Here is a 23,546-nt window from a genome sequence, read left to right as displayed (position 1 = left end):
TTCCTTCCCTTTGCTATTGTTTTATTATCTGCCTTTACTGGTAGAGTATCCATGAAACAACTTCAAATAAATCTGAACTACTCTGGAAGCTGAATTAAGGCATTAAGGTTTCAGATGAAAATGTACATTTCAAAGCCTGTGCTTACTAGGGAGATCCAATACTACATCATTTATCAATGCATTTGAAGAGTTATAGAAAACTGTGGTTAATTCACTTATTATTTAACTATTAGATAATGCAAGTGTGTGGAATTACACAAAGCAGTAACACTGTTTTTGCAGTTCAAAACCATTATCTGTAAGGAAATGCAATTCAAAAATAATTCAGCAGTTATGAAAGCAAAGTTATTAAACTATGATTTCTGCCTGTCGCTAAATAAAATCAGTATTCCATTCAAGAGCAACTCAATAGATTGTGTCCCCCACTGGTGAGCTATCAATATGCTGGGTTTTTACTTCTTAAGAAGATGAAAAACTCTTTAAAATTGAAAAAAAACCTTTTTTTTTAAATTAAAAAGAAAACTAGAAGCATTCAGAGTGTTTATACACCCACCTTAATGTACCACTTACACCCTGAAGAACAACCACAGAACTCAGTCCTCACCTGGGAAAGGGTGTCCTCCTCCCAGAGCATGTGATCATTCACACACTTCCTAAGCACTTCAGAGAGCAGCTCAGGAAACCTGCACTTCATTCACCAGGCCTCAAAGCAGAGAACTTTATTATTCACTCCTTATACACTGATGTTTGTTCATATATGAGCTACTATCCTGCCCAGCATTCAGCCTAATGCACAACTGACCACAGGAAATTTATGTGATAATCTGTAAAGCTGCCTTAGTTTCAAGTAACAGTGGCTTTGTTTTTACTTTAAAGCCCTCCTCTACTCTTCACATTACTTCAGCAGAAATTTATTGCATATACTTTCCTCAAACATAAGTCACATCTGACTGAAGGCAAACAAGGCAAAGAATGAAATTGTGGCTTAATCTGCAAACTTTTTCAAAGAAGTAATAAGGGCACTTTTCTTCCCCTATAAAAAGCATAATACCATCATTTCTTATAAGCAGGCTCCGCACCAGTAAATCTCCTTTTAAGAACAGTCAGGCACAAGAAGTACATTGACTGCTTCTCAAGATGTAGAAGGACTTAGGCTAACAGTATAAAGTGGCTAAGTCCTAAACCATCCAACAGAAAATGGTAAAGCAGGAGTAAGATTCATTTTCCAAACTACTGTCTTCTTTCTCAGATTTCTCTACAGGCAGGAAAACATACCATGTCTAAATACCTTCAATATGGGCATGACAAAGTCAAGGCATAGGTCAGAGTCTATTCTGTATCTTGTAGGTACAAAATTAAGGTAACTTCAGCACTAATTATCTAAACATACCTGTTAGGAAAAGATTATAAAAATTAATTATTAAGTAATATTAATTTATTTGCACTGAGTCAAAAATTAGTTTTGCTTAATGCCCATTCCCTGCAAATCTTTTACTGTGCCAATATGTAAATTCATGAGATTCTTAAGCAGGTAATAATTATCTCAACTAATCTCAGGGTGATTATGTATCTATAAGGAGTTTTAATATTTTTACAACAGTTTACTACTACTACTTCATACAACTAATGTCTGCAATGGTAAATTGATTAACCAAAATTTGAAACAGGTAGAGCTGATCAAATTCATTATTTTAATTTAAATAACATGATTTTGGTGTAACCATAAAAAATAAAACATGGGAATGATACAAAATTATTACCAAATTATATCAATCACAAAATGTAACAATATTGGCTCAAAATCCAATCACTACCTAGCTACCAAAAAAAATCCTTCTCACTGTTTTTCAATTAACATTGTTTTAACTTCATTAAGACTAAACAATATATGGAATATTGCTTAATAAGACTTGACTATATCTAGATTAATACCAGATTTATGCCTTAGAAATTGAACTGGAGGAACACTGTATGATAAAGAAGAATAAGAAAATAAATTCTCAACTAAAATACTATATGCAGTTCACTTGCTTCACTCCATTCATACCTTTTAAAATGGAAAAACATGCAACTTATTTATCAGAAGCTTTCAATCAGCAGTGACTTATTTATCAGAAGCTTTCAATCAGCAAAAAAAAAATCCATCACTTAGGGTTTACAAGCCAAGTACAACAATTATTTATGGGGACAAACTTCTAGAAGAGCATGCTGTTATAGGGCAAGGGGTAAAGGTTTTAATAAAAAAAGGTTGGTTTAGATTAGAGATAAGGAAGAACTTTTTTACCAAGGAGGGTGGTCAAACACTGGAACAGGTTTGTCCACCACTAGAGTGGTGGATGCACCATCCCTGGAAATATTCAGAATCAGACTGCACAGGTCTCAGAGCAACCTGATCTAGTAGATGATGTCAATGCTCATTGTAGGGACCCACTATGCCAGGTTGCTCAGGGGAAACCCAGCCATCCAACCTAGCCTTGAAAAATCCCAGGGACGGGACACCTATCTTCTTTTAGTATAAAACCATTCCCATCTGTCCCATCACTATTTGCCCTTGTAAAAAGTCACACGCCATTTTCTCTGTAAGCCCCTTTTAAATACTGTCAGGCCACAAGAAGCTCTCACAAGAGCCTTTCCTTCAGGCTGAAAAATCCCAGCTGTCTCAGCCTGGTTTTGGAAATGTTCCATCCCTCTGACTGTTGTTGTGGACCTCCTCTGGACTTGCCCCAACAGTTCCACGTCTTTCCTGTGATGAGGACTCCAGAACTGCAAGCAGCACTACAGGTGGGCTCTCGCAAGGGAGACAATCACCTCCCTCACCCTGATGGTCACACAGCTTTTGATGCAGACCAGAATACAATTGGCCTTCCAGGCTGTGAGTGCAAACTGTTGCCTCACATCCAGCATTCCGTCCATTAGAACACCCAAATTCTTCTCATAGGGCTGTTCTCAATGAGTGCATCTTCCCATCAGTCTTCATTCATCTGGGATTGCCCAGACACAGGTGCAGCACTTCAACCTGTTGAACTTTGTCAGGTTCCCATGGGCCCACTTCTCAAGCTTGTCCTGGTGCCTCTGGATGGCATCCCATCCTTCAAGTGTGTCAACCACACCACACAGCTCGGTGTCATCTGCAAACTTGCTGAGGGTGCACTCAGTCCCACTGCCTAGATCATTGATGAAGACATTAAAGAGCACTGGTCCCAAGACAGAAACACCACATGTCACCAGCCTCCACTTGGACACAGAGCCACTGACTACAACTCTCCTGCTGCATCCATCCAGCCAGTTTCTTATCCAACAAATAGCATATCCAGCAAATCCACATCTCTCCAGTGTGGAATTAAGGATGCCATGTGGGCCCATGTCAAACACCTTAGAGAAGCCTAGGTAGCTGATATCCATTCACTGTCCTTTGTCAACCATTGCAGTAACTCCATCACAGGAAGCCACCAGATTGGTCAGATATGATTTGGCCTTCATGAAGCCATGCCTTAACACTGCTTCCAGGATGATCTGCTCCATAATTTTACCAGGCACAGAGGAGAGGCTCACTAGTCTGACGTTCCCCAGATCTTCCTTTCTACTCTAATTATAAATAGGAGAGGTGTTTCCCTTTTTCCAGTTACCAGGGCTTTGCCTGACTGCTATGATTTTTCAAATGGAGTGACTTTGCAACAACCACAGGCAGTTCCCTCAGGACCTTGGGATGCATGCCATCAGGCCCCACAGACTTGTGGCTATTCAGCTTCATCAAGTAGTCCCAAACCTGCAGGAGGAATTTGGCTCTCCCAACTCCCACTAGATGTTCAGGGACTTGAGAGATGTGAGAAATCTGACTGCCAGTGAAGACTGAGGCAAAAAACTCATTGAATACCTCACTCTTCTCCATATCTGTTGTTACCAGTTCTCCTTTGTCATTTATTGGTCTCCTTAACCTTTCTTTTCTGACATTGTATACTCACAGAATAGCTTCTTGTTATTTTTCACATCCCTCACTAAGTCCTGTTCCATCAGTGCTTTGACACTCTTGATGCCATCCCTACACATCTGAATGATATCCCTGTACTCTCCCCAGGTCACCTCCCTTCTGTTTCCACTGGCTGCACATTTCTTTCTTTCTTCTCAGTTTGAGGACTAGATCCTTGCTCATCCATGTCGGTGTCTGCCCTACCTTGATTTCTCTCACACTGGGATGTAGAGCTTTGTGCTCCACGTGATAGTTCTAGTCAGCTACTTTGTGTCTAAGGACAATTTCTCAGGCCATCTCATTCACCAACTCCTTAGAGGTCTGGAAGTTCACTCTTCCAAAGCTCAGGGTCCTGACTTTGCTTCTTGCCAAGACCATGCTCCTTGAGATCACAAACCCAGCCAGGCTGGGGTTGCAACAGCCCAGGCTGCCTCCAGACTTAACCTCTCTAATGAGCTCATCATCTTAAACTATGAGTTTGAGCCAAATACCAGGTCATTGGTATTTGACTCATAAAGACTCAGAACATACTGCAGATGTGAAAACAGAAAATACTTTCCAAGATAATTTAAACTATCAGCAAACATCACTTCATATAATGACAGCTGAATTCTTAGCAGAGCAGTCTCTGGGTGGCGTAATTGCATGATGCCATAATAGTACAACCTGACCTTATTATAAAACTTTTGTGATGAATGGGTTTATATAAAGTAGAATTTTTGTAAAGCTGAGTACTCACCATAAGTAAGGGTAAAACATAAATCTTAAAGATATATGCTTTTTCACCTTCATTTTCATAATAAAAAAAAAAGACAGCTTAAGGTAGAATACCCTCAAGGTCTTTAAATTTTATATCTGAAGCAACCATGAAGTTTACAATCTGTTCATTACTTAAGGGCTGTGACATTTTGTGGCCAGGTTAAGAGTTCATTTGGTTGAAAACCAGGGTTCAGCACTACTGACTCATGGTTTTATCATTAATCATCCTTTCTAAAATGACCCATATGCTAGAATTGGAGCACTGGATGACAAACTCAACTTATAGCTCTAAGACCATGAGGAAGAGTTCAGAAATATGAAAAGGAGATATGCATTCTAAACAACAAAGGCAGTGTCTTGAAGTTAAGCTCAACTTTTCAAAGTCTAGGCTAACAATACTAAGTTTTTTAAATATAAAATCAATAGGTGATCTTTATATGTCCCTTCTTGATAGTTTCTTGTTTTCATTTTAGCACCAGTGTTCAGAGACAGCAAGGAACAAACATTTAGCAAAAGCAGCAAAGAAATGTAAGTATCTGCATTATAATCCTTTGCCACAGATTTAAAAGTTCCAAGTCACAACCAACTCTGCCTACAATATGCTTGACTTCCACATTTTCATCTTTTTAGGTGTTTTCCATTTACTATCTTTAAACATTTCCACTAGCCTTGTTGAGAATTCTAGCTAAACTTATAAGGGATTTCATAGTTATTTCTCACAGCCCTGAGCCTGTAACAGTTCTGCTGAAAGTAAGAATCAATTTCATCTCACCTTTTTGCTAACGTTCTACAACCACCAGAATACATTTTGTTTCGATCAATAACACTCTTAGCTATAGAGGTTTTCAGAAAGTGCTTTTGTGCTTCCTACACCTCACTAAGTGTTGCAGTAAATACACCTGTAGAATCAGTTCGAGAATAAATGCAGCTTTAGAAATGCTGAGTGGTAAGTGTTGTAAGAGGACCATCTAGTGGTGACAACCACAATTCACACTCTGCTATTTTTAACAAAAATGTACAGTTAATCTATGCAAGCCACTAGACAACTACTCAGTCTTTGGATTTTTTATTCTACAGCTTTAATAGTTTATTTAATTTAGATTTCAGCTTTCTATGATGAGAATAAATGAGTTTGTTGTTTCTTCATCAGTTACTGTTATGAGAACATCTGTCTCAATTCTTCCACATATGAAAGTTGCACATAGATCAAATCATTAATCTGAAGACACCAGCAAGAATGAAATTTAGAAATAAGGCTACAAAATAAGTTTCTTTACTTCACATTACTCTCCATAGAGAAATGACTAATAGATTTTTTCTTAATACAAGAGTCAAAAAAATGAACAGTTGAGAAGTGACAGTCGCACGTTTTATATTTTACATCTCCAACAGATTTCAGCCAAAGAGATGTGCTGTCAAATAGACCAAAATATTACAAGGGTCTAAGCTTGCTATAAACTAGCAGGGACAGAACAACAAAAACCTATTAAGGAAAGCTGAATGAGAATACAATACACATCTAGCAGTGTTTGTTTCTGTATTTCGAAAATGGGAAACAACTCCAGAGACATTAAAATCATTGAATCATAGAATAGTTTGGGTTGAAAGAGTTCTTTAAAGGTCATCTAGCCAAATCTCCTCCACAATGAGGAGGGACATCATCTAGGTCAGGTTGTTCAGAACCCCATCCAATCTGACCTTAAGTGTTTAACCACTTCCACTGTAAAAGATCTTCCTCCTTATATCTAATCTAAATTATCCCTCTTGTAGGATGAAGCCTTTGTCCTCAGCTTTCCTTTAGCTCTCTTTAAGTATGTAAAGACCACATTGAGGTCTCCCTGAATTCTTCTTCTTCTCCAGGCTCAACAACACCAACTGTCTCAGCCTGTCTTTGTAGCAGACAGCTCTCTGACCATCTTCATGGCCCTTTTATGGACCTGCCCCAACAGTTCCACGTCTTTCCTGTGATGAGGACTCCAGAACTGCAAGCAGCACTACAGGTGGGCTCTCGCAAGGGAGACAATCACCTCCCTCACCCTGATGGTCACACAGCTTTTGATGCAGACCAGAATACAATTGGCCTTCCAGGCTGTGAGTGCAAACTGTTGCCTCACATCCAGCATTCCGTCCATTAGAACACCCAAATTCTTCTCATAGGGCTGTTCTCAATGAGTGCATCTTCCCATCAGTCTTCATTCATCTGGGATTGCACAGACACAGGTGCAGCACTTCAACCTGTTGAACTTTGTCAGGTTCCCATGGGCCAACTTCTCAAGCTTGTCCTGGTGCCTCTGGATGGCATCCCATCCTTCAGGTGTGAAAACCACACCACACAGCTTGGTGTCATCTGCAAACTTGCTGAGGGTGCACTCAGTCCCACTGCCTAGATCATTGATGAAGACATTAAAGAGCACTGCTCCTACTACAGATGCCCAAGGAGCACCACTTGTCATTCTATAGGATGGTGAAGGATCTGGAGAGGAAGCCTTATAAGGAGCAACTGAGGTCACTCAATTTGTTCAGCCTAGAGAAGAGGGAACTGAGAGGAGATATCATTGTGGTCTTCAACATCCTCCTGAAGGGAGGTAGAGGATCAGGTATTGATCTTTCACTCTTGTGACCAGTGACAGGACTTGAGGAAATGACAAAAAGGTAAGTCAGGTGAGGTTTAGGTTGGATATCAGGAAAGCTTTTCATACAGAGGGTGGTTGAGCAGGCTCCCCAGGGAAGTGGTCACACCACCAAGCCTGTCTGAATTCAAGAAGCACATGGTGTGATTCTTGGGGTGTCCTGCACAGGGTCATGAGTTGAACTGGATGATCCTGATGGGTCCCTTCAAACTCAGGATTTTCTGTGATTCTATGATACTCTAGATGCAACCACACAACTAATTAACCATCTAGTGAACAGCCCACCCATCATACCATCTCTCCCCAATTTAAAGAGATGGATGTTGTGGGAGAGTGTGTCAATGACTTAAGAGAAGTCCAGATAGATGACATTCATAATCCTTACCTTACCCACTGATGTAGCCACTCCATGACTCTCTACCACTAGGCCACTAGTTGATCTGTCAGGACTTGCCCTTAGTGAAGCCATGCTGTCTAGAGTCACATCCCTGTTCTCCATGTGCCTTAGCATAGCTTCTAGGAAGTTCTGTTCCATGACATTTCCAGGCACAGAGGTGAGGCTGACAGGTCAGTACTTCTGGGAGGAGGGGGGGGGTCCTTTCCAACCCTTTTAAAATGCATTCAGTGTTTCCCTTTTTCCAGTAACCCTGGCCTTCACCCACTGCCATGACTTTTCTAGAATCATGGATGTAGATTGGCAACTCCATCAGACAATTCCATCAGGATTCTGGGATGCCTCTCAGTCAAGTCCCATAGACTTAGATTCCTCAGGTGGTCACAAAACCAATCTTTCCTTGGAGTGGGAGAGACTTTGTTCCCCCACTACCCCCCAGAAGACAAATTACAAGTGAAGACTGAGGCAAAATAGTTGATGAGTTCCTCAGCCTTCCACTCATCCACTCTTACCAGTTTGCTTTCTTTGACCTTCCTTTGGCTAATGTACCTATAGAAACCCTTCTTGTTGCTCTCTGCACCCCTCACCAAGTTCATCTCCAGCTGTACCTTGGCTTTTCTAACCCCATCCCTACTCAACCAGACAGCACCCCTATATTCTTCCCAGGTCACCTCTCCCTGTCTACATTGGCTATGCATTTCCTTCTTGCCCTTTACTTTGACCAGCAAGTCTCAACTCAGACATCTCTTGCCTTCCTTTCCCAATTTTTCACACCTGGGGATCCTGAGCTCTTGCACTCTATGGAAGGCATCCTTGAAGATCTGCCATTTTCTGAGGGCAGTTTCACAAAGGGTCCAAGTAACTCCTTGAAGAGTAGGAAGCTTGCCTGTCTAAAGTTCACGGTCCTGACTTTACTTTTAATCTCTTCCATACCCCTCAGGACTGCAAACCCAATCTTTTTTTTCTTTTGTCAGTGTTACATCCTATGGCTGAGTAGAATGCACTGCTTTACCACTGAAGGTATAGGATTAAGACCTCCATAAAAAGTAAAAAAAAAGCATAACTTTCAGGAAGAGAAATCTGAGCAAGACTGAGCAACTTCATAGATCAAGTTCTCTGTGTAAACTCCTACAGCATTCTTTGCTTACTCAGATGAAAAATCATGTTCCTGGGGGACTGACATTCACCCTCCTCCCCAGCACTCCCACAGCATGCTTTCCCTGCACACATGCTTTCCTCCTTCTGTTCAACTGCCATTCTCCTGCATCTGCTTCAGTAGTTCTGCGAACATGACCTGTGAAGGGCCTCTTTCACTCTCACATTGTTTCAAACATGCTTGAGTATAGCAGTAAGACACATATTAGTCACAATAGTAACAGATGGCAAGAAATGCAAAACCTCTCCCTGTATTTTCTTATTCTACTTCCAGACTGTGGTGCAGAAAACAGACTGTTAGCAAAGCAAGCTCATTGCTGTAGGTCTACAGCACCATCATGAATTAACCTCTACTGAAGGCAAGAGACACTGTTAGTAGATGCCTGAAAAGAATTCCAGAGAAGCCTGTGGAACACTGATGGTAAAGAAAAAATATGTTTATTTATTTACAGACTCTCAGTGGCACACCAGACTATCTACCAAACACAGATACACATTGATAGCATGGCAGGCTACACCAGGACAGGGATTTGTTTACTAAAACTAACAGCACTTGCTTTCCTTTCTGGTTCACTCTGGCTCGTTTTGTGAGATGGAAATAAAACCACAATACTGTCCTTCATAAGCCTCAAGGACAAAACAAGATATAAAAGATGATGCTTTAAAAAAAAACTTGAAATAGATTCACTGAAAAAGGCTTGAGGCAAGATTAAAAGCATTTCCTTAATAAGAAATCTAATCAGATAGTCCAGGAAAGCCACATAAAAAGAACATTCAGACCAGGATATCGACCAAAAAAAATATTCCTTCATTTCCCAAAAATAACTTTCCCCAGTGTCCATTTTGACAATTTCTCTGATGCTTCAATACATGCCTTATTAGCCTCCTATCAGGTGACTGAACATTCACTATAATTTTCCTAGATTTTGGTCTTAAACAGAAAGCATGTTAATCTTACAATATGAATATGTATTATTCATTACATAACATAAACCTCTGCCTTCTCTGTTTCTTTATGACTTGAGATCATTCTTTGTCCAACAGCAATAAACACATATATGTGAACTGGAACATGGTGAAGAAAAAAGTGTTTGGCTTGCTGAGTAGGTCCTAGGGTAAACATTACCTCCTGTCTCTCTAGCTTGCAAAGACACCTTCTACATCAGATTACTTGCTTCCACCACAGCTCCTGAGACAGGTCTGGCATCAAGATTGAGCTGGTGGTCAGACATCTACTTAGACCTCCATGGTAAACAAACATGCATGTAAAAATCCAGAGAATTTCTTCTGCAGAACTGCATGGTGGTACATGTTTACTTGTTTTATTCTTTCTGAACTGTTCCAGACACTCACAACACTTAGTTTACTATCCCCTATACATTTGTTACTGCAACTCCACTGTAGAATGTCAGAGAACATTAGTCTCTCTTCTGAGATTTAGGAACCTCTGTATTGTCTTTCTGTTTTTAACACAAATTTGCCCATACCATATACACTCACTTCTCAAGATACTCGTAGCCCTTACACCTTCTCAGCCACATGAGCTGACCATTTTCCCCAAGGTAGCTGTAAGAAATTACTAGCTGAAAATCTCTTCAATCAGTAAGGATTTTGGTCAGCCCAGGGACAAGCCTGAGCTTGAGTCAAGGCATTGTAGCATTATTACTGGGAGGTTATTACAGACACAGAACTGAAGGACTGTCTACATACATTTGCCATATTGATGAAGGAGACTTTCTGCCTCAGAAAGTGACTTATCACTCTCCCAACAGGTTAGTGACACTACTTTTGTTGATGACTGCCACCTCCCAAATATTTTTAGGCAATCTCTACCTCTGAAGAGAAGGAGATGTTATACAAAGCCAACCTCAGTGCTTCCAAATCAGAACACAAAAACAAGTTCACAAGTCCACAAGTTCAAAAAATACTGATATCTATTAAACTCATTCAAATCTGCAAATACACCATAAATATTACTGTCTACTGTTCTATTTTCCCAATCTAAGTTTAAGTAGCTTTTTTAGAAGTCTGCATTACATATCTTTCAAGACACTTGATACCTCAGGTTCAGTAAAACAAGATGTGAACTTTTTAACTTGCTCAGGATAAGCAAGCCCAGAAAAGTAAAACAGAATCCAAGCACAGAAGAAAACAATTATTTTAACACATTGAAGTACTTTGCAAGGGAAGAGCCAGGAATTTTGTCACATTTTTTAAAATCAATATTATCCTTGTAAACTCATATCCAGTTCAAAATGTGAGAAAACAACTACTCTGCATTTCATATTCTTCGCTCATTTCAACTTGAGTAATTTTCAAGGTGCATCAGACAAAAAGTACCATGATGAATAGAAAGATGTTTTTCTCTAGACAACAGCATCATGCTGTCTTTCCAAATTCAGTTAAACAACTAATTATAAAGAATATACAAGGAGCTTACCTTTTACACCACCAAATGGGCCATAAGTCATATTACAAGCAGTTCTCTGAAGATTGTGCTCATACATCAGTTTAATCTGATACTGGTTCCCATGTTCCACATTCCCCTGAGTTCCTACAAAAAAACAAAGAGTAAATATTTATTAATTTGATACATGCACTGTGGAAGAAGTAAAGGAGTATCAGTGTAAACAATGTGAAGGAAATATAACCTAATTTCTAGTGACTTTTGAGATGTGTAGGCTCACACTGCTGCTTCCTGAAAAATAAAAAAATCACCAAGATATAAAATTCCAAAAGTCGGAACCAGAAATAAAGTCTCATTATATTACACATGGTATAAAGACCTCACAAAAGGCTGAGATTTTATTACTTAAATGTGTTTTTCATGTTGGGCACACCTCTAAGATCAGGAAAAAATCTTTGATTCCCCCTGCTCCAAGGGGCATTCTTATGATTCTCTAGCTATTTGGTAAATGTACTATATCCAACAACCAGCTTCAGTAGCAACAGTCTTTGTCTCAAATTAAGCTGTAGCTGGTCTTTAGCTCCAATTTGACAAAGCTGTGTTTAGGGCACACTCATCACTTGCCTTTACTTTGCCTGAAAATTGAATGGAGTGATCAGCAATGCAAAGATAAAAGACAAACATATGGTAACAAAAATAATTTTGTGAAATATGTCACATTCTCTGAAAAGGTCTGCATGAATTTTAACTTCCTGACTCCTTCAAGGAACTAACAGAAAATAAAAGTCTTTCTAAAGAAACTGAAGTTCCTCTTTTGATAACCAAGTTTTTCCTGAACCCCATGAAGAAAGTAAAGGTCATTACATAAAATGATACTTAAGGACTAATATTAGCAAAGGAAAAAAAGTAAACAAAATCCTTTGAGAACAGTCACATCAGTTGGGAAAAAGGTGCTTTGCATTAAATCCTGCCACAGCTTTAATTATACATATATTATTCCAACATCAACTTAAACAACATTCTTTGAAAGATTTGCAGCTTATGCTAACCTTTCAGGCAATTTCTCCAAACAAATCAAACACAGTTTTGACCTCTAAAGCAGGCCCACATTAGGGAAAAGACTGGAATAGACATGAAGGGAAAAGCCCTGCTGGATAGTAACTAAATAATCATCAACACTTCAGGATAAACAAGTTAGAAAGTAGTCACCCTGTGTATATTGACTGCAATACAATATCAAGGCCATAATTTAGTCAGCCCTGAAGGATGCTTTCATTTGTCCAAAGAAGCAGCATAGTGATTTTTATTATGAATAACAGATATGGTAGCATGTATAAAGCAAGTAAAGATTCCATTATATGGAAGTGTCATTTGCCTTAAAAGCATAAAGAAGTAATGATAGTTATTTCTCAAAGGAGCTTGTTTGAGAGTACCCATTCAGATGACAGAAATTACCACTAAAGCATGAATGCTTACAGATTAGTATGAAAAGTCTGTTAAAAGATAGCAGAATTTTACCTTTATTATTACTTAACTGCTTAAGCCATGTAGACCAAACAGCAAATTATAACTACTAAAGACTTCTAGACTTAGTATTGTAGGCTCTTAAGGCAAATTTTAAAATAAATTGTTTTAATAAAAATTGTACTGGTAGGCTATAATCCTAAGGCATAAACACTATTGCAGCAAAGAGAAAGCACAAAAACTGCAGCACATCTCCAAGAATCCCTCCTCAGCAAAGACCAATTTCACAGGTGTCTCCAGATAGGCAAAAAGAGTACATTTTTGTAACCTGACTACAAGGCTGTAAATAGGAAACAAGCTGCTCCTACAAGAAAACCATGCTCTTGTAATGAAAGGAATCACAGAGCGTGTCCCTGCATGGAGAAAATGAACAACGCCATGCTGTCTATTGAATTTTGAAGATGGGTGTACCATTAATAGAAATCTGTGCTTTGCTCTCAGCATACAGAAGAAAAAAAAATCAAAGTACAGAATATGTATTTCCTTACTAGGCTCTTCACATACAGAGAGAACACATCATATAGAATTTCCAGCCAAAGGCAGTAGAAAAAAGAGGATTTAAGACAAAACACAGTGGTTTCACCATCTTACCAGTATTAACCTTCTGTCTTCTCATGGGCTACCTTACCAACATTCTGGCTTCCTAAAAAATTATCTGGACTTCTGAGTTCAGAAAGAATCATAATTGTTCCTTTTTAAAGAGCTAAGTAGGTTGGCATTATCAAACCATCTGTTCATTAGCATGTTGAACAGTAACACCAATTCATAAAAACATAATGAAACTAGTTGCTCTCAATCACTGCTAACCACAGACCATCACACACATCTCAGCATCTCAGGCATGGAGCAGATCAGCAAACCTCTGCTAAACCTAATTATTAATATCTCCTCTTCATAGGTGGGCTTGAGTGAAAGAACACAACTGCAGATCTTCAGTGATGATGAGCAAACACTGTATATACCAAGTTTAACATTAACCTAATCCAAACTTTAGATAACTTAAAATCAGTGGAAAGCTTGGGTCTTTAAACTAACCTGAAACAGCGTACACACAGAGTTTTCGGCAATGCAACACAGCCAGATGAAGTCCTTCAGTACCACTGTAAAGAAGGGTATGAAAAACACTATTTTTAGATAAATTCAAATAGAATTCATAAAGGATAAGATTCAAGTACATTTCCAATTCAAGTGGAAATTGCTCTCATGTGTAGGCCAGATGCAAAGGTTTGGGTGTAAGATACCAACGTAAAAACTCAGAAGTACTGATCTTCCTAAATTCATGCTGAAGTGTTTGGAGTTAATTTCAAAATTAAAATAATCCTTTAAGAACATATTTTGAGATTCAAATATGAAGAGCAACCCAACTATTTTCCCAGTTTAGTTTGAAACTCATTTGAAATAAGGTGCTGTTAATCCTTCATGGAGGGACAATATGCAGATCATCCCCTCAAACAAGCATTATTCAGCAATATCAGACGCTACTTTTTTTTAAATGAACTTTTGCACTAGCTGCATGGAACCTTCAAACCTTCATATTCCTCTTTCTCCAAACACAAATAGTATTTCTAGCAAAGTACTTGAAATGTTTTAGCTCATTTCACAGAGTAAGACATTATCATTCCTGCAAAGGGTCACTCCATGAGTACTTGACTCTTTGATCTCAGAGCACGAATCTTCTCCATGGTTAGGTTTTACTTTCCTTTTTTAAATAAAGTTCTTGCTACAGTATTAGAAGTTCATTTCAAAATTAAAATGAGACCTTCAAGAACCAATTTCTAAAATAAAGTTCTCTTAAGTAGATTCTCTTACAGCAAATTAACTATAAGGTGTTTCCCTTAGAGTCACAGTATCTCTCCTCTACCTGGCCACTTGTTTCCACTAAATTCATTGGAATTAAAGATCTTCTATCCTCTATCAAACAGGAAACAATTGATCAGTATTACATCCTAGACCATAACAAGTTAGTCAAGTATTCTTAACACCTTAAAAGATAACTTTAAATGTTAAGTTCTTCCTATTCTACATACTTCTAAAAATTATGTAACTCTTTGGGAGATTATCCTCTACATATACTTTAGGTAAAAATTCTCTCATATGAAGATGATTGAAGAAGCAGATCAAATGCATATTATAGGAATCATAGATGTGATTAATAGTTTCCATTTAGAAACTGAAAACTCTCCAAAACAAAGGAAGAAAATCACATCTAATATTTAAATAACCAGCACCACAGCCTGCCATTTACTTACGAAACAAACTTTCCCACTTCCACCTGCAATATTGGTTCTCGCAGCTGCACCTCCAAGAGCAAGTCTTCAGGTTGTACTTCATCTCCAGGTTTCACAGGATGTGGATTAAAGATTCTGAGATATCCATTATAACTGCCCACAATAACTTTATCTAAAAAGGAACAAACAAAACCAACACATAGGATACTACACAATACAATAGCATGCAGATGGGGAATTCAATTTGCTGCAGAGTGCTTCAAATAATACCCTAAATAAAAAGACAGAACACTGACATGATTCAATTAATGTTCATTATGCTCTGTCTCCTAGTTAACTTTAGCAATTACATTTGCAATTTCCAAATTCAATACATGAATATCTGTCAGCACCAGTGATGGCAGCAATAAAGTGCTTATGGGTAAGAATCAGGGAAAAGCCAATGAGGCAGATGTCATGGTTGGAGTCTGTTACAGACCACCCAACAAGGACAAAGAGGCAACAAAATATTCTACAAGCAGAAGTCTCACAATCACCAGCCCATGCTCTCGTGGAGGACTTCAAGTTACCTGATGTCTGCTGAGAATATAACACAGCAGAGAGGAACTGTCTAGGAGATTTCTGGAGTGTATGAAAGATAATTGCCTTACACAACTGCTGAAGGAGTCAGCTAGGGAAGGTGCCCCACTGGATTTGCTGTTTGTGAACAGAGAAGGATTTATAGGTGATGTGATGGTTGGAGGTTGTAATGAGCACAGCGATGACAAAATTTTATTTTCAGTTCTTAGAGAAGGAAGGCGGGGGAACAGCAGACCTGCTGTCATGGACTTCCTGAGGGCAGATATTCACCCATTTAGGAGAGTGGTGGACAGAGTCCCTTGGAAGGCAGTCCTGAAGGGCAAAGGGGCCAGGAAGGCTGATCATTTTTAACAAAGGAAGTCTTAAAAAGTACAGGACCAGGCCATCCCCATGTGCCAAAAGACAAGTTTGCAGGGAAGAACACCATCATGGCTGCACAAGCTTTGGCTGGAATTTAGGAAAAAGAGAAAATATGACCTTGGGAAGAAGGGGCAGCTGAATCAGGGGGGCTGAATCATAAGGTGTTGCAGGAAGAAAATTACAAGGGCCAAAATCCAACTAGAACTTAATCTAAAAGACTAAAAATGTCTCTATCAATATATCAGCAACCAAAGGACAGCCAAGGAGAATCTCTATTTTTTATTGGATATAGGGGGAAATATAGTGACAAAGGATGAGGAAAAGGCTGAGGTACTTAGTACTGCCTTTGCCTAAGTCTTCAACAGAGCAACAGTAGTTCTCTGGGTACCCAGCCCCTGAGCTGGAAGACAGAGACAGGGAGCAGAATGAGGCCCCCATAATGCAAGGAGATGTGATCAGCATTCTGCTACATCACTTGGACACAAACACAAGTCTGTGGGGCCAGATGGGATCCACCCAGGAACACTGAGCATGGAAGTGCTCACCAAGCCACTCTCCATCATTTATCATCAGTAATACCAGGGAGCTCCCAGATGACTGGAAGCTAGCAAATGTCATGCCCATCTACACAAAGGGTCAGAAGGGGGATCCAGGGAACTACAGGCCAGTCAGCCTGACCTCAGTACCAAGGAAAGCCATGAAGCATATAATCTTTAGTGCCATCACGCAGCTTGATGGGACAACCAGGAGATCAAACCCAGCCAGCAGGGGTTTATAATGTGCAGGTTCTGTTTGACCAACCTGATCTCCTTCTTGGACAAAGTGACCATCTTAATGGAAAAGGGACAGATTGTGGATGTTGTTTACCTCAACGTTAGTAAACCTTTGACAGCATTTCCTGCATTCTCCTGGAGAAACTGGATACTCACAGCTTAGACAGGTATATTGCTTACTGGATAGAAAAAAGGCTGGGTGGCTGAGCCCAGAGAGTGGTGGTGAACTGAGTTACATGCAGCTGGTGACCAGTCACGAGTGACATTCCCCAGGGCTCAGTACTGGGGCCAGTCCTGTTTTTTACCTTTATCAACAGCCTGGAGGAGGGGATCAAGTGCACCCTCAGGAGGCTGCTAATGACACCAGGCTGGGTGGGAGGGTTATCTGCTGGAGGGTAGCATGGCTCTATGGCAGAATCTGGACAGGCTGGAACAATGGGTTGAGGCCAATTGTATGAGGTCCAATAAGGCCAAGTCAGTCATTCTGTTCAGTCACAACAACCTCACACAACACAACAGGCATGGGGAAGAGTGGCTGGAAAGCTACACTACAGAAAAGTACCCAGGGTGATGGTTGACAGCAGCTGAGCATGAACCAGCATGTGCCCAGGCAGCCAAGAAGGCCAATGGTATCCTGGCTCCTACCAGAAAGTGCGTGGCCAGAAAAGTATTGCCCCTCTGTATTCAGCACTGGTGAGGCTGCACCTCAAATACTGTATTCAGTTTGGGGCCCCTCACTACAGGAAAGCCATGGAAGTGGTGGAGCATGGCCAGAGAAGGGCAACAAAGCCAGTGCAGGGCTTAGAGGTGAACCAGGGGCTGTAAAACTTAGATGGAATATTAAATTTTACCAAAAGGGTTGTGAAGCACTGGAAGAGACTGCCAAGGCAAGCGGCTGAACCACCACCCATGCTGGTATTTAAAAGATGTGCAGACATGGTGCTCAAGGACATGGTTTAGTAACGAACACAGAGGTTTGCTGCACTCAATGATCTTAAAGGTCTTTTCTGACCTAAATGACTCTTATGAATTTCTAGTGAAAAAGGTTGTACACCAAATCAATAACAGCTCAACTTTATTCAAATTACCCTGAAAAGGGAGAACCTTACATTAAAATAGTTTTAGAAGAGTATGGCAGCAAGGAAGTCAAACTCAAGTACCTCTACCAGGCAAAAACAAAGTTCCAAGGTGAGCATGATATCACAGAGACACCAAGAATTTATTCATCTTAAAAAATACACACACAAAAACTCTCCCTGACAGAAAGATTATTTCACATTATTAATGACTACACAGAAACGCAGGGTTTACTCAAGTAGAGTCACTTACTTCAATTGTCACTTATTTTCCAGACAAAAAGAGTTGTTTATTTGTTTTTCTAAATTTTTAACTTCTTAGCTCTCACCTGTCTTTTTTCTCCCCCTAGGTTTTTAGAAGTCACAATGTGTTTGCTCCCATGACTAACTGAAAATTCTTTATTTTAAAAATATCTACTACCAGGGAATAAGACATGAGAGAAATTACTAGTGAACACAAGCAAGAATTAACATATTTAGCAGCATACAAATATAAAAAGACAGAGAGCACTGAATTTGTCTTCTTAAGCCTACAAGGACACATTAAAGACAGCAGACCTAAAACTAACTAGCCAACTAACCTGGCTAACAAGCTTTCAGCATGCATTGCTCAAAGCAAACCTACAGCTGTGTGGCTTAAAAGCCAGCAATTTTAAGTCTGAATTTACCTTGTCCACTGCCACTATTATCAACATCAGCAACACACAGACAGCCTTGGTCAAATTCTTCCTTTTCTCCAAGTATGGTGGACCACCAGTCTCTAGCTTTAAACAAGGACATTCTTCTTTACTGAAAAAGAAACAAACCATTGTTAAAGTTTATATTAATACATGCAATTGTTTATACAAAAAACTTTTTCTGTGTAAGTAATGGGTTTCCTTAAGTATATAACACCTCTCAATTTCACATTGTACTAGTGTGAGCTAAATAAATGTTAATTTCAGGTGTCTGGCGTTTCTGGTTATACAGTTCTGAAAACAACCTCAGGAATATTACAGTCAGATGAATTAGATGTGATAGACACTGCTAGTTATATAAAGAAAATGCAACACAGTAACAGACTTTTAAAAACTGTTAAATGCTAAATGCCTTCTGTTACAGGCACTAAGTAATAAAAAGTTTTTAAAGTCACAGAACTGAGTTCTCTTCTTTCACCAAGGAGTACCAAAAAAAAAAAAAAAAAAAAATTCTGATGCAAGTCTTCTGCAAGAGAAATTATTTTTAGACAAGTAAATGGAGACAGAAACAGACGACATCAAAACTTCCTCCGCATAATCGCCTTGAAGATGCTCCAGTGACACGACTAAAGAACTCGGTCATACAGGGCACAAATCAGCTTTTCTGCTCCCTACCTGATGTTATTTTAAGAAGGGGGGAGGGAAGGAGCGAGGAGACTAATCCCTTAGCGGGCAGCTTGACAATAACATTATCCTAGCTCAAAACTCACGGCTCCGTGCCTATGGACCCGGACGCAGTCGATCCCACAGCCCGCACAGGAGGCGAGGGGCGGCCGGGCACCGGCAGCTCCAGCGGGACGAAGGGAAAAGTACGGGATTCAGAACAAACGCAGACAGATTCGGAACAAACGCAGCCTGCAAGCCCGCGCCTTGCCTCTTTCAAGGCAACCAAGTCCGACAAACAAAACCACGTATTTTCCACCTTTTTCACTGTCGCTATGCCCGCTAGGCAACCCGCTGCCGCCGGGTGCGGGCTGGCACAGCGCAGCTCTCCACACACACCCCCTCACTCCCTGCTGCCCTCCCTCACAGAGTCCCTGAGCAGCACACACAGCACCCACACCGAGCCTGGGACACGGACACACACACAGACACAGATACAGACACACATCCCCGTGCAGCCGGAGAAAAGAGACGGAGCCCGGCGGGGGCTTACTTGGGCGGGAGGCGACAGCTCCCTGGCACGGCGCAGTCCGAGCCGCCCCGGGGCGGCAGCCCCGCTTCCTCACTGGAGCTCCTCGCTCAGTGGCGGCCCGAGGCGAGGCACAGAGCAGCAGGGCTACAGGCGCATTCCCACCACTGCCGCCATCTCCAGCATCCTCCGCTCCCCACCGCCGGCACCAACCGCTCACCGCCCAACGCCCCGCCCAGGGGAGAGCTGGGAAATGTAGTTTGGGAAGAGGCGCCATGGGCCGTTGGGCTCTCTCACTTTGTCCTGTACTTGGGGGGAAGAGCAAAGAAGAGAAACATTTATTCTGTATTTTCTGAGAGGAAAAAAATTTAAAAAGCAACCCTAAGCATTTGGCGACTTGTTCTTTTTCTTCTTCAAACCTCTCACAGAAATCTCTTGCTCTCGAGGCGTCCAGCTCCACCCGTGCGTCCACCCTTTCCCTCCCCCTTTGCCCTGTGGCGTGGTACGGCCGGCGAGGGGCCGGGACGGCGGGGCGCGTGCGGCGCCGTCGTTGCCGACCCGGCGGTCGGTCAGGGGGGATTCGCCGGGATCTCGCTCCTTCGCCCACAGCGAGGGGCGCAGCCACGCTTCCCCGCAGCGGCTCCCGGCGCCCCGGGAACTACTATCATGGACAGGACCGCCGTGGCCAAGATGGGAGCGGTAGCGAGCGCCAGCGTGTGCGCGCTGGTGGGCGGGGTGGTGCTGGCGCAGTACATCTTCACCATGAAGAAGAAGACGGGTAAGAAGACCAAGATCATCGAGATGGTACGTGGTAAGAGGCCGAGAGCCCCTCGGCCCCCGCACGCACGCCCTTCTCCTTGCCTTTCCTCTGCTGCGGCCGGCGGCTCCCCGCGGCCGCTCCTACGGAGCCAGGCGGGTATCCCGAGGGGATATCTGGAGGGGCAGACGGGGGACCTTGAGCTCAGTTTGGGATTCCTGTAAGGACAGGCGCTGGAGGCAGGAGCAGCTGTTCCTTCCCCTTCAGCGTGACCCACTTGCACGGAAAAGGTGCGTGAGGAAAGGGTCTGCGCCGTCCTGCCCTGCCCTGTCCGGCCCGTATACACCTGTAGGATACATACGTACCCGTGGGTCTTGGTGGTAATTTACAAGCCTGCTCGCAGTTAGTTTAAAAGGAAAATGGACACGCACACAGCACGTGTTCAACCATCTGTTGAAACTGGGAAGCAGAGTCTGTTCACGGTTACTATAAAAGGAAGATGGAGCTCGCTCTCTCTAGCTGCCCTTGTTAAACTTGTTGTTAAGGAAATTATTTAAATATCTGCTTATGAATAACTGGGTCGTAAGAGATCTTAGTTTGGACAACATGCTCATTATGTGGAAGTCCTTCAGATTTTGTGATTTGGACACCGCCGTACTGAAGAACTGAACTGAAATCGTCAAGGCGCTTGATGTTAGCTAATGGGTATTTTGTGATCCCCTGCTGAATTTTACTGAAAGCTCTGATGAATTTTTATAATTACACGTGGAAACAGATTTTAGTAAGAGCTAGGATTCTGTATGTAAATTGCGAGCTGCCTAAGTGCTCTCTTGGCCGCACATTGCCATGCTTGCCAGTGGAATTCATGCAGGGCAGTTCGTGATAATGTGAGTCCAAAGAAGAATTCTACTTGGAGTTTTTGATAATTGTAGAGGCATCACTTACTGTTGGAAAAAATAGTGTTTCTAGTCATCAGTCATGTCATCTGACAATTTGGAGAGGAATGACTTGGTTTTTAGTTTCTCCAAGCACAGTTCCAATGGTTCATGGGAGAGCAGAAAGTTTGGATTGCCACTTTAACTAGCAAACAGCCTTAGTTCTAAAGATGCAGGTCTTCTTTCTTACTTGGTATTTTCAGTGGACACGTGTTTTCTGTCTGTGCAATTTCTTTGAAATAAGTGAAAAAGTTATGTAAACTTCATACCAAGGTATTGAGTTTGTCAAAAATGTGTACATGCATTTTGTTTGAATATGCTGCATTCTTTTATCCACCAATGCAGATTTGATTCAATGTTTGTCATTTATGAGACACTGTATCAGTTTTATTTTATGACAAGGGGACTTTTCTTTGAGCTGTGGAGGAGAAGATGCTTTTTCCAGTCTGTAACTTAGTGTAATTTATGATGGTGGTAAGAAACAATACTGCCTTATTGAAATGTATTTTCTTCCAATACCTGGCTGGTCTTCTGTGTCAGATTAAAATTATGGGCTCATTCTTATATTTTCAGCAGATTTTTTTGGTTCAAATTTTCTTTGAGGAACATTGCACTGTAGTTTTATATCCACATTAGACTCAGAATTACCTTGATGTATAACTTTTATCAAAAGCAGTTGGGATCAGGCTTATTTACATCTTAGTTATGTGAATGAAACATTAGTTAATTATAATTAACTACAGCAATTTTTCTTTCTTAGTCCAAATAAAGCTAGATGAATATAAATACCCAAGTATAAGTTAAAAAATTATATAGCTTTAAGTGCTAAAAAGACAGGAACTTTTACAAATCAAAGAGAACATCTGTAAGAGAAGTTAATATCAAGGATTATGATGCCAAGAAGAAATGTTGTGAAGAAAAGTGGAAAGGATTCTCAAGCATTATGGGAAAGGGTAACCTTCTTTCCTTGCTGAATAATGAAATCAGGTAATTCTTAAATATCTAGCTCACATTTCAGTAGATGAATTCCTTAAGCACACCAATTAGCCAGAGAGAGAAATTTAAGCTTAATGGAGACATCTTAAAATTGCTTCATTTTATTTGATAAAAAAGGCTTAAATTTATAATTAAAATGTTAATATTGTGTCTTCCTCCACAGTGTGTAGTTTGCAAACAGGGAGTTTCCTTTAGGCACTCATGAATGTAGACAGAGTTACTTCAGCTCCACTTCTGAAGTAACAGAGGCATTAATAGTAATGGTCACAGAAGTTTCACTCTGTGTGGTAAGAAACAAACATCACTCCAAGCCTTGTGCCATTACTTAGCACAGCCACGTTGCCAATTTTGTGAAACTGTACAAGTGTTTATACAGTCAGGTGAAAGCAAAAGTTAGCTACAAGGTTGCTCACTGTAATTTAAAGGGATGGTTAACAATTAATTAGATTTTCAGAGTAACTTTCTAGAAAATGTTTCCAGGCTATTTTAGAAAGAGATGAAACCTTAGAGTAATGTTCAGACTTTTGGATTTTTCAAGCCACAGACAAGTTTGTAATTAAGTTGTGTATTCCTATAAAGCAAATAGTTGTATTGCCAATAGACTTCAATTTTTGATTGAATACTTTTTGCTGAGCTTTTGATCAGCTCGGCAGAAAACCGGTGTTCACAAACTAGAGTGAAAATCATTGCCTAAATATTTCAGAAACATTCCCCTGTAAACAGTAGCCCAAATTAATTAAAATGTGCACTTAACATAAGAAAAAACTTCTTAGAGGAGTAACAGTATATTTTGTTGTCTGTTTCATAAATAAAGTTGTTAAAATCTTGGGGTTTTTTTCAGCAGCTTGTTCCTCACTCTTTGGTTTTGGAGCTTTTAATTTATTTTTTTTTTCTGTTAGACTAAGAAACGCAATAGAGCTTGTTGAAAACAGAAAAGGAGAATACCTTAAACTGAGACTTCCTCTCTCAGGTTTGTTTTCCAGAAAACGGGGTATAGTTTGTGTAGTTACATTTGTCCATTTCTCCAATCTGCCCCTGAAGTGAGAGGTGTAATTGCACGAAAAAGAGACTTTGTATCAAAGTTCAGCAACAACAAATTAAACTCAGCTTTAAAGCAGAGTGTCAGTTTACAGGAAA

The 23,546-nt window shown here is 40.6% G+C and overlaps 2 protein-coding genes across 7 annotated transcripts in view; one reads left to right on the top strand and one right to left on the bottom strand.

Moving 5' to 3' along the window:
* The window catches only part of BBS9 (Bardet-Biedl syndrome 9), a 291,661-nt gene extending 271,659 nt beyond the window's left edge, over positions 1–20,002 (bottom strand). For 2 of the 3 annotated variants that reach the window (XM_063156833.1, XM_063156849.1), the window contains exons 1-5: positions 19,746–20,001; positions 18,521–18,641; positions 15,086–15,236; positions 13,872–13,936; positions 11,346–11,459 (exon numbers count right to left, since the gene is read on the bottom strand). In XM_063156833.1, coding sequence (XP_063012903.1) covers positions 11,346–11,459; positions 13,872–13,936; positions 15,086–15,236; positions 18,521–18,632 — 442 coding nt within the window. In that variant the 5' untranslated portion in view covers positions 18,633–18,641; positions 19,746–20,001. Of the gene's footprint in view, positions 1–11,345; positions 11,460–13,871; positions 13,937–15,085; positions 15,237–18,520; positions 18,642–19,745 lie in introns of all 3 variants that reach the window. The other variant, XM_063156843.1, reaches the window with a different exon arrangement.
* Positions 20,003–20,266: 264 nt separating this feature from the next.
* Positions 20,267–23,546, top strand: part of NT5C3A (5'-nucleotidase, cytosolic IIIA) — a 26,484-nt gene continuing 23,204 nt past the window's right edge. Inside the window, exon 1 of one of the 4 annotated variants that reach the window (XM_063156771.1) lies at positions 20,267–20,499. In XM_063156771.1, the coding sequence (XP_063012841.1) occupies positions 20,388–20,499 (112 nt within the window). In that variant the 5' untranslated portion in view covers positions 20,267–20,387. Of the gene's footprint in view, positions 20,526–23,546 lie in introns of all 4 variants that reach the window. The other 3 variants (XM_063156780.1, XM_063156817.1, XM_063156799.1) reach the window with 3 other exon arrangements.

This window comes from Melospiza melodia, chromosome 1 (assembly GCF_035770615.1).
Source record: "Melospiza melodia melodia isolate bMelMel2 chromosome 1, bMelMel2.pri, whole genome shotgun sequence".
NCBI lineage: Eukaryota > Metazoa > Chordata > Aves > Passeriformes > Passerellidae > Melospiza > Melospiza melodia.
The sequence above is the reverse complement of the archived record's forward strand: the minus strand, read 5'-3'. Positions and strand labels throughout refer to the sequence as shown.